Source organism: Salvelinus alpinus, chromosome 8, assembly GCF_045679555.1.
Source record: "Salvelinus alpinus chromosome 8, SLU_Salpinus.1, whole genome shotgun sequence".
Taxonomy (NCBI): Eukaryota; Metazoa; Chordata; class Actinopteri; order Salmoniformes; family Salmonidae; genus Salvelinus; species Salvelinus alpinus.
In genome coordinates, this window is record NC_092093.1 from 26,016,330 (window position 1) to 26,033,365 (window position 17,036).

General features: G+C 43.2%; 1 protein-coding gene across 6 annotated transcripts; it reads left to right on the forward strand.

Annotated features, from left to right (window-relative positions):
• Positions 1–720: 720 nt before the first annotated feature.
• Positions 721–16,797, forward strand: cmtr1 (cap methyltransferase 1). Of its 6 annotated transcripts, none has more exons than XM_071413135.1 (24): positions 721–1,200; positions 1,758–1,871; positions 1,989–2,143; positions 2,282–2,440; positions 2,733–2,825; positions 2,916–2,987; positions 3,114–3,208; positions 7,114–7,186; positions 7,327–7,525; positions 7,633–7,751; positions 7,862–7,958; positions 8,035–8,167; positions 8,249–8,428; positions 8,512–8,568; positions 8,676–8,733; positions 8,896–8,964; positions 9,196–9,327; positions 9,461–9,586; positions 9,702–9,793; positions 11,017–11,085; positions 11,221–11,268; positions 11,375–11,487; positions 14,928–15,036; positions 15,377–16,797. In XM_071413135.1, exons 2-24 carry the CDS (start codon positions 1,760–1,762, stop codon positions 15,510–15,512), a joined length of 2,496 nt encoding a protein of 831 aa, XP_071269236.1. In that variant the 5' UTR covers positions 721–1,200; positions 1,758–1,759; the 3' UTR covers positions 15,513–16,797. The 6 variants fall into 6 exon arrangements, with proteins under 6 accessions (XP_071269236.1, XP_071269239.1, XP_071269238.1 ...); XM_071413138.1 differs by having other exon boundaries at positions 1,758–1,865; XM_071413137.1 differs by having other exon boundaries at positions 721–932.
• Positions 16,798–17,036: the final 239 nt, after the last annotated feature.

Genomic DNA, 17,036 nt, shown 5'->3' on the forward strand with positions numbered 1-17,036 from the left:
GTCACACAATTTCAATAGCCCTAAAAAGGTTGAATGTCACCAAAACTCACGAGACATGCACTTCAGCTTGGCATGCTAAACTTCAGAGGAAGGGATTTCCTAAAGCGCACGAGGCCTATACGCTTGTTTACAGGACAAAAATGACATGGAATTGAATACAGGACATAATTAATTCATCTTAAGGTCAGGACTCAGGAGTGCGCATTGCAGTAGCTCACGAACGTGATGCCAGTAGGAGTATATTGAGAATCCCTATCTAAATCAATGTATCACCTCGACGACGATGCAATTGACATTGACTCCATCAATAGCAAAACAAAACAATTATTGCATTTGTTGACGTGGGTTCCCTATTATAAGCAACAAAACTATACTGACTGTATATAGAGATATATATTGTATTGTTTTCTTTCTATCAAAACAACACAAAACCCCAAAATTGATTTGGATATTATTTTCAGAACATTGCTATTTAGCTGACAACCACAGAGGGGCGTTATTGATTGAGTGATGTGAACTTGTGTACTGTTTCTCCAGACTACAATAATAAAACTAGGACGCGGGCACGGCTGTAAATGTTGTAACTATTTAATAAATAATTTTGTTTAAATTAGTAATGCTTCAGTAGTTGTTGTCGGGTTGTTGTTTTGCACACTTCTGAATCAGGCACTTATCTTGAGCCCCATGCCACCAAAAGCGTCACTAACGTGTGTCATACATATTCGAAGGACCTTTACGATAATTCAGAAAACAGAAATTTGAACGCGCATTAACGTTGACCTCGTTTTATGCGACAATAATCACACTTTGTGCATGGGAATGAATTCTACGAAGACATAAAACGTTAATGGATATATTCTAATAAAGTGTGTCGTTGCAATGACAGGTGGAGGTTCTCTAGCCGAGAAGAAAATATTTCACGTAGCTAGCTGGTAAACAACTAGCTAGCCCGCTCACTTACAGAGGGTGAAATCGACACTATTCACGTCAGAGGGGTGTCGGACTCAGTTTCGTTTCAGATATTTATATCAGAAAAGTGGTGAATCTTCCCGTTTGTCGTTGCTAGTAGCTAGCTTGGTGCTCGTGCTTAGTTGGCAATCGGGAACTAGCTAAGCTTAGTCGGCAAGTAGGAGAGTAACGTTAGGGCTGTGGAATGGTCCGACTTGTTAACGTTAGTTAGCCAAACACAGCAAACAAGAGGTAAATACCTACTTCTCTTAGAGCTACCTGTAATTGCGTAGTATAATATCTCCAATGAGGTAGCATATTACTGCAAAATTAAAACAGATGAAATGCAAGCCAATGCATTTAATCATAATCAAGACAATACACGCTAGTGACTTCATGTTATTTGTATATGCATGCATTTTACTTGATGGATAAGCCTCATCATTGTGGCCCTATGTGATTCTATTATAGGAGAATCAAGCAATTGTTTTTTGGCGTCCAACGATATCTGGGCTATTGATGGAGAATAGGCATTTACACTGAATTACTTCATTAACTTCCCTTACATTTTAGTTGCCATCGTATTACAATGTCCAAGCAAATATAATCAGTGGGTTTGAACTATGTAGTGGATTACCATGAAGCAAATGCATCCCTACACAAAAAAAGTGTGTGAGCTATCCTTGTCTTTACCTCGCCTGTTGCGTTCACATATCCGAGTCTTTTCAGATCATTGCACATAGAGAAGAGGAAGCCACTTTACACCAGAGATTTCTAACCATATCTATCCCCCCATCCCTCCTCCTCAGCCATGATGAAGAGAAGGGGCGAGGCGGCCTCCGAACCGCTGAAACGGATTAAAAAACAACGTCTTGAGGAAGCCAGCTCAGATGAGGAGTCGCCGCTACTGACAACCAGTCAGTGTAATCGCCATCACATTGCCTTATATATAGTTCTCACTGTGCAATGATATTCAGGATTTGGCAGAATGTCACAGGACATGACCTGTGTTTTTGTTTGTGTGTGCCTCCTCCTCCCAGACTCTAGTCAGAGTGACTCCCACAGTGACTCAGAGGACCATAGACCAGGGTTCTCTATGCCCATTGTATCCCAGAATGCATCAGCCACAGACGATGCCAAACAGAGCGACGCCAACAAGTTCACCATGTACAACAGCGTGTCGCAGAAACTCATGGTAAGATGACACGTGTCCCATTGACTTACAAAGATAAAACTATGAGGGATCATGGATCCCAGAATGTTCCATCCCTCTTCTCATCTCTTTATCTCTCTCTCACATTTTTTTTTCTGTGTTCCCTTCTTCCACCTCCAGGCCAAAATGGGTTTCCGGGAAGGTGAGGGTCTAGGTAAGTTTGGCCAGGGGCGCAAGGAGATCATCGAGGCATCCACTCAGAGAGGGAGGAGGGGTCTGGGACTCACGCTGCAGGGCTTCCAGGGAGAGCTCAATGTTGACTGGCAAGACGAAATTGAGGTATTACACAACAACAACATCATCACAGACATAAGCAAGCAGATAGCTTTGTCACACTGTCATCTCATCAGATTAAAATAGGCTTTTAGTATGGGATATTTCCCAATTCTATGTACAGTCTACAGGAGAAAAGAATGCGCTCACAAATGTAAACAACACCTCTTTCTGCCCCCTCCCTCATCCTCTTCCCCTATCTCCCCCTCTCTCTCTCTCTTCCCCTTTCTTCCATCCCACTCTCTCCTCTCTCTCCCCCCTCTATTCCCCCATCTCTCTGATATCCCGCGCTCTCTAGCCCAGTGCTGTAGAAGAGCTGAAGTGGTTCCCAGAATGCTCCACAGAGATCCCAGATGCAGATGAGCTGAGGGGGTGGATGGCTGTGGGACCGGTACACACATCCGCGCGCACTCACTTTTAACACACATTCTTCTCGATCTGTGATTCTCACTTGTGCACTATATTTTTTGGTCTATCTCAGAGGAAACTGAGGATTGAGGATGAGACAGAGTTTTGCACAGAGGATCTTCTACACAGCCTTCTGAGGTGCAAGGTGAGCCACCTAAAGAACAACCCTCTATTCAACTGCAAACAACTCATCATCATCATCATCATCAGGATATTGATTCTATAATGGCATAAGTAAGTTATGGCAGTAAAAAGTGTGTGTGGTCTGCAGACGGTGTTTGACGATCTGGAGGGGGAGGAGATGAGGCGAGCTCGAACACGCTCCAACCCCTACGAGACTATTAGAGGAGCCTTCTTCCTCAACAGGTAGCTGAACTTACTGAATAACCCACTGATGTTCTAGCATCACACAAACACATGCTAGCTCACACTGTGCTAATGAAGCCCCTGGGGCCTCATTTATTAACTGCGTACAAAATATACCCCAAAATATGCTTGCGCTAGTTTTCAAACATGGTAATTGGCTACTTCAGGAATATGAACACATCACGAACAGAAAAGGTGAGGAATATATTCTGCAATGGTTATAAAAATAAATAGGGAATAGATTCCTATGTCTAATTGTTTAGATTCCAAAAGTAAAGCACTTGATTTTCACTCGTCTCATTAACGGCAAACCCTTGAATGAGTAGTTGTGTCCAAACTTTTGACTGGTTTGCTAGTATGTAGCCTACTGTAATTTCGATTTGTTGTTAGTAGCCTAAACAATGTTTCAGTATTCGCGGGCAGTCCAGCATATTTAGGTTGGGGGAAAAGTCGATGCAAAACATTGTTGAATTAACAGGTCCACAACTATTTGCCGTTGTTTTCTCTTTCTGTCACAGTCCTTTGCCAGATATAGCGTAAACATTCTGCCAATAAAGTAAATAGACTGGTAGCTTATGTCAAATATTTGACAGTATGGGTAGGCGACAGTATTGCTGTGTGATAGGAGCGCGATGTTGTTGCCTATTTAATCTGAGTCAATACCAAGGCAGGACATAGAAACCCAATAATCTATTGATCAACTAAATATTGAGCAACAATTCGTCCTTTGCATTAAAGTGTGGGCTGTAGCCTACTTTTAAATTGTTTCCAATATACTACATTTCCAAAAGTTAGTGGATTCATCTATTTCAGCCACACCCGTTACTGACAGGTGTATCAAATCGAGCACACAGCCATGCAATCTCCAAAGATGAACATTGGCAGTAGAATGGCCTTACTGAAGAGCTCAGTGATTTTCAACTGGCACCGTCATAGGATGACACCTTTCCAACAAGTCAGTTCATCAAATTTCTGCCCTGCTAGAGCTGCCCTGGTCAACTGTAAGTGCTCTTATTGTGAAGTGGAAACATCTAGGAGCAACAATGGCTCAGCCGCGAAGTGGTAGGCCACACAAGCTCACAGAACGGGACCGACGAGTGCTGAAGCGCGTAGCGCGTAAAACCCGTCTGTTCTTGGTTGCAACACTCACTACCGAGTTACAAACTGCCTCTGAAAGCAACATCAACACAATAACTGTTCTTCTGGAGTTTCATGAAATGGGTTTTTATGGCTGAGAAGCCACACCCAAGCCTAAAATCACAATGCGCAATACCATGCGTTGGTTGGAATGGTGTAAAGCTCACCTTCCCGAATACATAGTTGCCAACTGTAAAGTTAGGTGGAGGAGGAAAAATGGTCTGGGGCTGTTTTTAATGGTTTGGGCTAGACACCTTAGTTCCAGTGAAGGGAAATCTTAATGCTACAGGATACAATGACATTCTAGACGATTCTGTGCTTCCAACTTTGTGGTAACAGTTTGGAGGAAGGCTCTTTCCTGTTTCAGCATTACAATGCCCCTCTGCACAAAGCGAGGTCCATACAGAAATGGTTTGTTGAGATCAGTGTGGATGAACTTGATTGTCCTGCACAGAGCCCTGACCTCAACCCCATCGAACACCTTTGGGATAAATTGGAACGGGGACTGCGAGCCAGGCATAATCGCCCAACATCAGTGCCCGACCTCACTAATGCTCTTGTGGCTGAATGGAAGCAAATCCCTGTAGCAATGTTCCAACATCTAGTGGAAAGCCTTCCCAGAAGAGTGGAGGCTGTTTTAGCAGAAAATGGGGGACCAACTCCATGTTAATACCCATGATTTTGGAATGAGATGTTCAACGAGCAGGTGTCCAAATACTTTTGTTCGTGTAGTGTACAGTCAATCTTGCAGAATGAACAGACTGGCACTCGCTATAGGTAGCATGCATGTTTAGTTTGAAAAAGTCACTGGCCACACCTCTACAGAAATGTGATCAAATGCCATTGCTCTTTCTTTTACAAACTGGTGTGGCCTAATTCCAATAGTGACAAATTATACAGCAAATAAAGGGTGTTATTGTCAGCATAAAATGTGAATGCAGGGTGTTTTCCAGGCAGAGCTTTATTACTGCGTATGTACAATCGTGGACAAAAGTTTTGAATGACACACATATTACTTTTCACAAAGTCTGCTGCCTCAGTTTGTATGAGTCGCTCTGGATAAGAGCGTCTGCTAAATGACTTAAATGTAAATGTAATGTATGATGGAAATTTGCATATACTCCAGAATGTTATGAAGAGTGATCAGATGAATTGCAATTAATTGCAAAGTCCCTCTTTGCCATGCAAATTAACTGAATCCCCCAAAAACATTTCCAGTGCATTTCAGCCCTGCCACAAAAGGACCAGCTGACATCATGTCGGTGATTCTCTCGTTAACACAGGTGTGAGTGTTGACGAGGACAAGGCTGGAGATCACTCTGTCATGGTGCTTGAGTTTGAAAAACAGACTGGAAGCTTCAAAAAGAGGGTGGTGCTTGGAATCATTGTTCTTCCTCTGTCAACCATGGCTACCTGCAAGGAAACATGTGCCTTCATTATTGCTTTGCCCAAAAAGGGCTTCACAGGCAAGGATGTTGTTGCCAGTAAGATTGCACCTAAATCAACCATTTATCGGATCATCAAGAACTTCAAGGAGAGCGGTTCAATTGTTGTGAAGAAGGCTTCAGGGCGCCCAAGAAAGTCCAGCAAGTTCCAGGGCCGTCTCCTACAGTTGATTCAGCTGCGGGATCGGGGCACCACCAGTACAGAGCTTGCTCAGGAATGGCAGCAGGCAAGTGTGAGTGCATCTGCACGCACAGTGAGGCGAAGACTTTTGGAGGATGGCTTGGTGTCAAGAAGGGCAGCAAAGAAGCCACTTCTCTCCAGGAAAAACATCAGGGACAGACTGATATTCTGCAAAAGGTACAGGGATTGGACCGCTGAGGACTGGGATAAAGTCATTTTCTCTGATGAATCCCCTTTCAGATTGTTTGGGGCATCTGGAATAAAGCTTGTCTGGAGAAGACAAGGTGAGCGCTACCGTCAGTCCTGTGTTATGCCAACAGTAAAGCATCCTGAGACCATTCATGTATGGGGTTGCTTCTCAGCCAAGGGAGGGGCTCACTCACAATTTTGCCTAAGAACACAGCCATGAATAAAGAATGGTACCAACACATCCTCCGAGAGCAACTATCCAGGAACAGTTTGGTGATGAACAATGCCTTTTCCAGCATGATGGAGCACCTTGCCATAAGGCAAAAGTGATAACTAAGTGGCTCAGGAACAAAACATCGATATTTTGGGTCCATGGCCAGGAAACTCCCCAGACCTTAATCCCATTGAGAACTTGTGGTCAATCCTCAAGAGGCGGGTGGACAAACAAAAACCCACAAATTCTGACAAACTCCAAGCATTGATTATGCAATAATGGGCTGATATCAGTCAGGATGTGGCCCAGAAGTTAATTGACAGCATGCCAGGGCGGATTTCAGAGGTCTTGAAAAAGAAGGGTAAAAAACTGCAAATATTGACTCTTTGCATCAACTTCATGTAATTGTCAATAAAAGCCTTTGACACTTATGAAATGCTTGTAATTATACTTCAGTATTCCATAGTAACATTTGACAAAAATATCTAAAGACACTGAGGCAGCAGACTTTGTGAAAATTAATATTTGTGTCATTCTCAAAACTTTTGGCCACGACTGTATAGTGTGCGCCAAGTTTATAAATCTCAATATTTTTGGATGTACGTATTCGTTTCAGAAATGGCACACGCAGATATTAAGTGTCAAATTTACACCAAGGTTCTAAATGAGGCCCCTGGCTTTTTACTTACAGTATCTGATAATAATGACTGACTTATCTGTTTGTTTGTTTTCTTTCTAGAGCGGCTATGAAGATGGCCAACATGGATCACGTCTTTGACAGCATGTTCACCAACCCAAAGGATTCACAAGGGGTGAGTGACCCTTTCCATTCACACTTGATCTAGTCAATGAAAGTGACATGTAGCAAATGCATATTTAGTAGATATTTGTGACGGATTTCCAGGTGTTACGTGATAAAGGTGTGTTTTTGTCCGTGTCTCTCCCCATGCAGAAGCCCCAGACGCGAGAGCGCGAGGGGGAGCTGCTGTATTTCGGGGATGTGTGTGCGGGGCCGGGGGGATTCTCAGAATACATCCTGTGGAGGCGGCGCTGGCATGCCAAGGGATTCGGCATGACCCTCAAAGGACCCTGCGACTTCAAACTGGAAGACTTCTACGCTGCACCCAGCGAACTGTTTGAACCCTACTACGGTATGTACCATGGTGGTTCCCATGTGCTGATCGTCAAATATGGTTGAACAAATTGGAATAAGATCTTATGGTCATCGTCTTCGCTTTTCACCCTCCCTGTGGCTCAGGGGAAGGCGGGGTGGATGGGGATGGTGACATCACTCGACCAGAGAACATCAGTGCCTTCCGGAATTTCATCATGGAGAGTACAGAGAGGAGAGGACTGCACTTCCTCATGGCTGACGGGGTGAGTTGGAGTCTTCATCGCACTCTGTCACCATTGGCCAAAGGCTTAGTGAGATGTGTTCTGATTGGTAGGGTGTGTTGTTGAGCACATCTTTGTTTCCTGGTTGGTAGGGGTTCTCAGTGGAGGGGCAGGAGAACATCCAGGAGATTCTGAGCAAACAACTACTGCTCTGTCAGTTCCTCACCGCAATGTCTGTGCTCCGGACAGGTACGTCTGTCTGTCTGTCTCTTACTATCCAGAAGTGTAAGGACAGTGAGTGACTTGTGTTCTCTGTCTCCCCCAGGTGGTCACTTCGTGTGTAAGACCTTTGACCTGTTCACACCGTTCAGTGTGGGGCTGGTGTACCTGCTCTACCTCTGCTTCGACCGGGTGTCCCTCTTCAAACCCATCACCAGCAGGCCCGCCAACTCCGAGAGGTGTGTGTAAATGCTGTTGAGGCCAATACTATATACTTTGACCTATTAGCTATGTTCTGACATTACATCCTTGGTTTTCAGATACATTGTGTGTCGCGGTCTGAAGCCTGGTTCAGATCCGGTCAGGGAGTACATGTTCACAGTCAACCTGAAGCTCAACCACCTGAGGAACTCGGAGTCTGACGTCAACGAGGTGATGCCCATCGAACTCATCAAAGGAGACACTGAGTTCTACAACCACATGATCAACTCTAACGAGAGGTAGAAAGACACACACATACACACACACACACACACACACACAAATTAACAAAGGCTTTATAATCATCCATGTCTCCCTGCAGCCACTGTGTAGTCCAGATCAAAGCCCTGGCTAAGATCCATGCCTACGTCTTAGACACGTGAGTTACCCACCCCCTCCCTTCTACTGTTCAAATCAGTGTAAACGTGTTGAAATGTAGTGTACCTGCATGTGCAAGTACAATCTGACTGTGTTGTGTATTGTTAGGACCCTGTCAGAGGCCAGGCAGGCTGATATTCGGAAGGAGTGTCTGAAGCTTTGGGGGGTGAGTAGTACTGAGGAGTTAGTGAGGGCTGGTCAGCGTGTATAGAGACTGGTATCTGAGCAGTTCAGCAGTTCAATCATCTAGTTTCATAGCACTCACTAGTTATTTGTTTATTTATGTCTCTCTCTCTCGCTGTGTGTGTTTCTCTTTCTGTCTCTTTAGATTCCTGATAAGGCCAGAGTCACTCATGTCTCTTCAGACCCCAATTCCAAATTCTATGAGCTGATGAAGGTGAGATTGTGGCCTCCCATCCTTTACCTAGTATCAAGGAAAGGGTGTGTTTGATACGGTAGTCTGCAGTACATAGTCACACTGAACTGTGTGCATTTAATTGTCTGTATTGTGATAGTGTTTTTAACACCATGTGTTTGATCATGTATTAGTAGAATGTAACGTTCTCTCTTTCTCTGTCTCACTCTCTCTTTGTCTCTTATCTATGTCTCTCTTATCTATGTCTCTCAGGGTTCTGACATCGAGTTGTTGAACTCCAAGCCCACCCCTCTGAGCTCCACCACTCTGGACAAGGTGCACCATGTCCTGGACTACCGGTGCATTGTGGGAGGAGGGGAACAGCTCTTCCTGTTAGGTCTTGGGGTGAGAGAGAGCAGACACCACTCTGGACTATGGACCTGGGCCATGATCATCTCAGCAGAAGTTCTCTTGTTATTCACAAATAGACATGGGTATCCCACTCTTCTTATGCCTCTTTCTCTCTCTCTCTCTACAGAAGTCTCAGATCTACACCTGGGACGGCAAGCATCCTCTGCGCTGGAGGAAGCTGGAGAACTTCAAGCTGGAGCTGCCCAGAGAGACCCTGCTCAGTGTAGAGATTGTCCAGGAGCTGAAGGGAGAGGTGAGAGAGGAGAGGAAGAGATGGGGGAGGGGGGGGTTGAATAGGGGAAGGCGAAGGAAGAGAGTAAGTAATTACTATGGTTGTTTACCTTTTTTAAAATGTTTGTTGAACACAGGGTAAAGCCCAGCGCAGGATTAACGCGGTACATGTGCTAGATGCCCTGGTTCTCAACGGCACTGATGTACGGGTCCAGCACTTCAACCAACGGTGAGGCAACAACCCTAACCTTCACCCAGGGGTGAAAGTAGATTTAACGGAGTGGCTACGGATCTGACTTTTCTGGACCCCTCTTTCCGACAGCTAAAGTCCAGAAGCTTCTGCACATGTGTGGGATTCTCTACTTACTGACTCTGCTCTACTCGTAGAGAACGGGCAACTCTGCTATGGTGCTCATTTACTAAAGTTAGATCAGCACATACAACGTTACTGTAAAATTAAAAACACCACCTAATTTCTTATGAGATTATAGTATGATTGTGCGAATGGTGAAATGTTTCTCTCGTGTGGCCAAAACTCAATAGTGCGCCACTAGGCAAAATGTGTGCTTACAGTGCATTTGTAAAGTATTCAGACGCCTTTACTTTATCCACATTTTGTTACGTTACAGCTTTATTCAAAAAAATTATATCCTCATTAATCTACACACAATGCCCCATAATGACAAAGTGAAAACAGGTTTTTAGAAATGTTTGCAAATTTATTTAAAAAAATACTTTTAACAGAAATACATTATTTACATAAGTATTCAGACCCTTTGTTATGAGACTCGAAATTGAGTTCAGGTGCGTCCTGTTTCCATTGATCATCCTTGAGATGTTTCTACAACTTGATTAGAGTCCACCTGTGGTAAATTCAATTGATTGGACATGATTTGGAAAGGCACACATCGTTACAAAATGTGGGAAAAGTCAAGACGTCCTAATACTTTCAGAACGCGCTGTATATTTAAAATAAACACAGGTAGGCTATGCTACAGTTTAACATCTGCTCTAAAATTCTATCATTTTACATTATTCAAAACAAGACTGGGCTACTTCTAATCAACACTGTATAACACAAGAAGATCTAAATGCATATCCCCATGAAACTGATTGAGATCAAATGGTTGGTATGCAGATGCTGCATGGACGTTTCACCAGTAAAACAGTGAACAATTATCTTTCACCATTGACAGTGAGAAATGTAAAGGAAGGGTGACCATACAAATGTATGTTTAATGTAGAGGTAAAGAAACGTGTGTAAAACGTGATTTGGATCTTCGGCTCTGTGGAAAAGGGATCCATGGAGCCGCAGCCTCTGCCTAGATTAACATTTTGGATAGAAGATTCTGGGCCTAATAGTACCAGACCGTACCGGCTTACTTTCACCCCTGCCTTCACCTTATCTGGTGATTGCATGTATTGTTGCTGAACTGTGGTCACTGTCTCCAGAATCCAGATGGCGGAGAAGTTTGTGAGGGCCGTGGCCAAGCCAAGCCGACCAGACATGAACCCTATCAGGTAACAACCCTACATTCTAACTTTTTTTCTGCTTGAATAAGAATAAATATAAAGGGAAGATCTGGAGGAATTTTTTGGGAAGTCCTAATGTTTATTTTCCTCCAAGTCCTAATGTTTCTCTGCTTTTCTCCTCAGAGTGAAAGAGGTGTACAGGCTGGAGGAGATGGACAAGATTTTTGTCAGGTATGAGAAGATTAATGCTATTGCCATAGTCAACATTTGAGAGGGAGAACTTTGCATTAGTCTAAGAATGTATAAATAAATGAATGAATATTCCTCAACCTCCTAGACTGGAAATGAAGGTGACTAAGAGTTCAGGAGGAGTCCCTCGTCTGTCCTACACTGGCCGGGACGACCGCCACTTCCTCCCGAATGGCCTATACATCATCAAAACTATAAACGGTATGTACTGTAGCTAAGGTGACATACAGTGCATTCGGAAAGTATTAAGACCCCTTGACTTTTCCCACATTTTGTTACTGGCTTATTCTAAAATGGATTAACAATTAGTTTTCTCATCAATCTACACACAATACCCCATAATGACAAAGCAAAAATAGGTTTAGAAATGTTAGCATTTTTTTTTTTTATAAACTGAAATCACATTTACATAAGTATTCAGACTCTTTACTTAGTACTTTGTTGAAGCACCTTTGGCAGCGATTACAGCCTCAAGTCTTCTTTGCTATGACGCTACAAGCTTGGTACACCGGTATTTGGGAAGTTTCTCCCATTCCTCTCTGTAGATCCTCTCAATCTCGTCAGGTTTGATGGAGAGCGTCGCTGCACAACTATTTTCAGGTCTCTCCAGAGATGTTAGTCCGGGTTCAAGACCGGGCTCTGGCTGGGCCATCAAGGACAAACATCCCCACAGCATGATGCTGCCACCAACATGCTTCACCGTACAGATGGTGCCAGGTTTCCTGCAGGCGTGACGCTTGCCATTCAGGCCAAAGATTTCAGTCTTGGATTTCATCAGACCAGAGAATTTTGTTTCTCATGGTCTGAGAGTCCTTTAGGTGCCTTTTGGCAAACTCCAAGCAGACTGTCATGTGCCTTTTACTGAGGAGTGGCTTCCGTCTGGCCGCTCAACCATAAAGGCCTGATTGGTTGAGTGCTGCAGAGATAGTTGTCCTTCTGGAAGGTTGATTGCACAGTTTGGCCAGGCGGCCAGCTCTAAGACTAGTCTTGGTGGTTCCAAACTTCTTCCATTTAAGAATGATGCAGGCCACTGTGTTCTTGGGGACCTTCAATGCTGCAGACATTTTTTGGTGTCCTTCCCCAGATCTGTGCCTCAACACAATCCTGTCTCGGAGCTCTACAGACAATTCCTTCAATCTCATGGCTTGGTTTTTGCTCTGACATGCACTGTCAACTGTGGGACCTTTATATAGATAAGTGTGTGCCTTTCCAAATCATGTCCAATCAATTGAACTTACCACAGGTGGACTCCAATCAAGTTGTAGAAATATCTCAAGGATGATCAATGGAAACAGGATACACCTGAGCTCAATTTCGAGTCTCATGGCAAAGGGTCTGAATACTTACAGTCAAAAGTTTGGACACACTTAATAAATTATTGATTTTTATTTGTACTATTTTCTACATTGTAGAATAATAGTGACGACATCAAGACTATGAAATAACACATGGAATCATGTAGTAACGAAAAAAGTGTTCAACAAATCAAAATATATTTTCGATTCTTCAAAGTAGCCACCCTTTGCCTTAATGACAACTTTGCACACTCTTGACATTCTCTCAACCAGCTTCACCTGGAATGCTTTTCCAACAGTCTTGAAGGAGTTCCCACATATGCTGAGCACTTGTTGGCTGCTTTTCCTTCACTCTGCGGTCCAACTCATCCAAAACCATCTCAATTGGGTTGAGGTCGGTGATTGTGGAGGCCAGTTCATCTAATGCAGCACTCCATCACTCTCCTTGGTCAAATAGCCCTTACATAGCCTGGAGGTGTGTTTTGGGTCATTGTCCAGTTGAAAAATAAATGATAGTCCCACTAAGCTAAAACCAGATGGGATGACGTATCGCTGTGGAATGCTGTGGTAGCCATGTTGGTTGTGTGCCTTGAATTCTACATTAATCACTGACAGTGTCACCAGCAAAGCACCCCCACACACCATCACACCACCTCCTCCATGCTTAAAGGTGGGAACCACACATGCGGAGATCATCCGTTCGCCTACTCTGCGTCTCACAAAGACACAGCAGTTGGAACCAAAAATCTCACATTTGCACTCATCAGACCAAAGGACATATTTCCACTGGTTTAGTGTCCATTGCTCGTGTTTCTTGGCCCAAGCAAGTCTCTTCTTATTATTGGTGTACATTAGTAGTGGTCTCTTTACAGCAATTTGACCATGAAGGCCTGATTCACGCAGTCTCCTCTGAACAGTTGATGTTGAGATGTCTCTGTTACTTGAACTCTCTGAAGCGTTTATCAATTTCTGAGTCTAGTAACTCTCCTCTGCAGCAGAGGTAACTCGGGGTCTTCCTTTCCTGTGGCGGTCCTCATGAAAGCCAGTTTCATCATAGCGCTTGTTTTTGTGACTGCACTTGAAGAAACTTTCAAAGTTCTTGACATTTTCTGGATTGAATGACCTTCATGTCTTAAAGTAATGATGGACTGTTGTTTCTCTTTGCTTATTTGAGCTGTTCTTTCCATAATATGGACTTGGTCTTTTACCAAGTAGGGCTATCTTCTGTATACCACCCCGACCTTGTCACAACACAACTGATGGATCAAACACATTAAGAAGGAAAGAAATTTCACAAATGTACTTTTATCAAGGCACACCTGTTAATTGAGAGAATACCAAGAGTATGCAAAGCTGTCATCAAGGCAAAGGGTGGTTACTTTGAAGAATATCAAATATTAAATATATAATTCTACAATGTAGGTGTGTCCAAATGTTTGACTGATACTGTATGTATAAAAAATTATAAACAGAAATACCTTATTTGCAAATTATTCTTTTTTTTACGTTTTCACTTTGTTATTATGGGGTATTGTGTGTAGATTGAGTATTTTATTTTTTATTTTTATACATTTTAGAATAAGGCTGTAACGTAACAAAGTGGAAAAAGGAAGTGGTCTGAATACTTTACGAATGCACTGTATATCATAAAAGAGCATCAATGGTAGGAGAGTGTGGATTTATGTACACTGAATAAAAATAAAAACGCAACATGTAAAGTGTTGGTCCCATGTTTCATGAGATGAAATAAAAGATGCCAGACATTTTACATGTGCACAAAAAGGTTATTTCTCTAAAATGTTGTGCCCAAATTTGTTTGTTATCCCTGTTAGTGAGAATTTTTCCTTTGCCAAGATAATCCATTCACCTGACTGGTGTGGCATATCAGTAAGCTGATTAAACAGCATGGTCATTACACATGTGCTCCTTATGCTGGTGACAATAAAAGGCCACTCTAAAATGTGCAGTTTTGTCACACAACACAATGTCACAGATGTCTCAAGTTTTGAGGGAGCGTGCAATTGGCATTCTGACTGCAGGAATGTCCACCAGAGCTATTGCCAGAGAATTACATTTTAATTTCTCTACCAACATCGTTTTAGAGAATTTGGCAGCCTCACAACCGCAGACCACGTGTATGGTGTCGTGTGGGACCTAATGAATTTATTTCAATTGATTGATTTCCTTAAATGAACTGCAACTCAGTAAAGTCTTTGAAATGTTTGCATGTTGTGTGTATATTTTTGGTTGTGTGTGTGTGAGAGAGAGCAAGGTAGAGCATTTCTGCTCTAGGATACAGGAGTCTGGATGTTTTCTCACAGACATTTCTCTTCCTCTGACGTGCAGATCCCTGGACGATGGCGTACAGTAAGAACACCAAGAGGAAGTTTTTCTTCAACAAGATGACTAAACAGTCCACTTACGACCTGCCAGCCAACTCTGTGGCTCCGTTCCAGTGCGTACCACTATGCACCGGTCTCAAATCTGTGTGGTAGACTAGGATATGTGCGACAAGGAATTGTCTGCATGTTTTTGCATCTGAACCTAGTCTACTCTAGACAGGGGGTCTCAAACCTCCTCTGGGACCTCCAGACATTTCACAATTGTGTTGTAGCCCTGAACTACCTCAACTCAAGTGCTTGATGATTAGTTGAGAAGTTGGATCAGGTGTGCTAGCTCTTGAATAGATCAAATACATGGAACGGCTGGACATCCCCAAGGAGCGGTATGAAATTGATTGAAAGGTTATTGAACTGAATATGTTGTTTCTAATTTGTGTGTGTGTGTCTCCTCAGCGTCTGCCATACAGAGCGTCTGTTCTGGGCGTGGGAGGACGGGGTCAGAGTTCACGACTCTCAGACGCGGGTTGACCCTGAGAAGCTGTCTAAGGACAATGTGCTTTCCTTCATCCACCAGCACTACCAGCCCTGAGCCACCAGGGGGAGTCCCCCAGACACATAGAATATTGCCATAGACAGATAACAGTACCCTGCACATGGTTTGGCAAACTGGCATTCACAAAATGTTCATGGGCGTTATTTTGGCTTGAAAAAAAATTGGCGGTTAGAATTGGATTGTAATAAAATGTTTGGTGCCAACATGAAGGACAGTTTGCCGAACTCTGTGGCTCTTTGAGACAGCTCTCCCTGTAATTATGTTACAAAGACCACTCTCTCCTCTCTACTGCCCCAAGCTCTATGTATCAGATCAGATCCACTGTACAGAATGCATCTTAGAAGTGATTTTAATACTTTATGAAGAAAACCAACATTGACAAGCTGTCACATTACGTGTTGCATTGCATGCTCCTGTTTTTTCTATTGATTCCATGCCCCCCGTCCCTTTGCTTGTATTCATGCCATGCCTCCATGATTTGCAGTGTGTTTGTGTACAAGATGCGGTGGTGTACTCTAATTTAGAACCTCTCTCCAAAGCTCAAACACTACATATGTTTTTGTCTGGAACTGAAAACCTCCCATTGTGCCTTTTTTAAAGGGATACTTTGGGATTTTGGCAATGAGGTCTTTTTCTACTTCCAGAGTAAGATGAACTCATGGATACCATTTTTGTCTCTGTGTCCAGTATGAAGGAAGTTAGAGGTAGTTTCCCTTTAAGGCACTGCACTATACGTCCTGGTATGCCTGACTTTCAAAACTGAGTCCAATCATCTCACCCACCCAGCTTGTTTTTACCCTCCAAGATCTTTACTGGAGTGCCTAGCCAGTCAAGCTCTTCTCCTTTCAGCAACAACTAAACCTTTGTACACATGGGGAGTGGTGAGATGTAGCATAACTAGTGCCCAGAGCAGGGTTGGGGTCCAATCCATTTCAATTCAGAAAGTAAACCCAATTCCACATTTTCTTCATCAAAAATAATTGGAATTGTAGTGTACTTCCTGAATTGAAATTTACCACAACCCTGGTCAGGGGAAAACTCCTGGCCTTCATTGAAAAACTGGGTTATATCAAATACAGCCTTTCCTTCCATGCATTCTAGCCTGTCTGTCTAGGGGATTAATGGGGGTTTCAGGTTTTGGGACTTTCTACTCGTCGTCACCGTGTTTATTTTGTTGCATCCTGTTGCCTTGCTCCGCTGTCCTAGTTTTGTTTAGTTTGTGAAATGTTAAGGATGAGGTCACTTTTTTCTTTATGTTTAAAACCCTGTTGATGATAATGTAGTAATAAAAAGAAAAGTTTGTTCTTCCCAGAAACCTTTCCCCCAGGCCCAGTTGTCCTTTACACACACAATCACTCCTGCCCTCTACCTTTACCATAGCTGATGTGAATGTTTATGCCACAAAATGTCTGGATGCTACATATTGGCAGTGACTGAGTTATCCGACTATGCATCATGATACATAAATATGATCCATTATATCACAGGCTTGTAGAAGAGAGCTTTGCCTCTATGTCATAGTTAGTCATAGTTGATTCTGAGTAGCAATAGAATGGTCAG

Coding starts and splice junctions, on each gene's coding strand:
- cmtr1 (XM_071413135.1), top strand. CDS start 1,760: ATGATGAAGAGAAGGGGCGAGGCGGCCTCCGAACCGCTGAAACGGATT. Junction 7,959..8,034: donor AATGTCTGTGCTCCGGACAG/GTACGTCTGTCT, acceptor TGTCTCCCCCAG/GTGGTCACTTCGTGTGTAAG. Junction 9,587..9,701: donor TCCAGGAGCTGAAGGGAGAG/GTGAGAGAGGAG, acceptor TGTTGAACACAG/GGTAAAGCCCAGCGCAGGAT.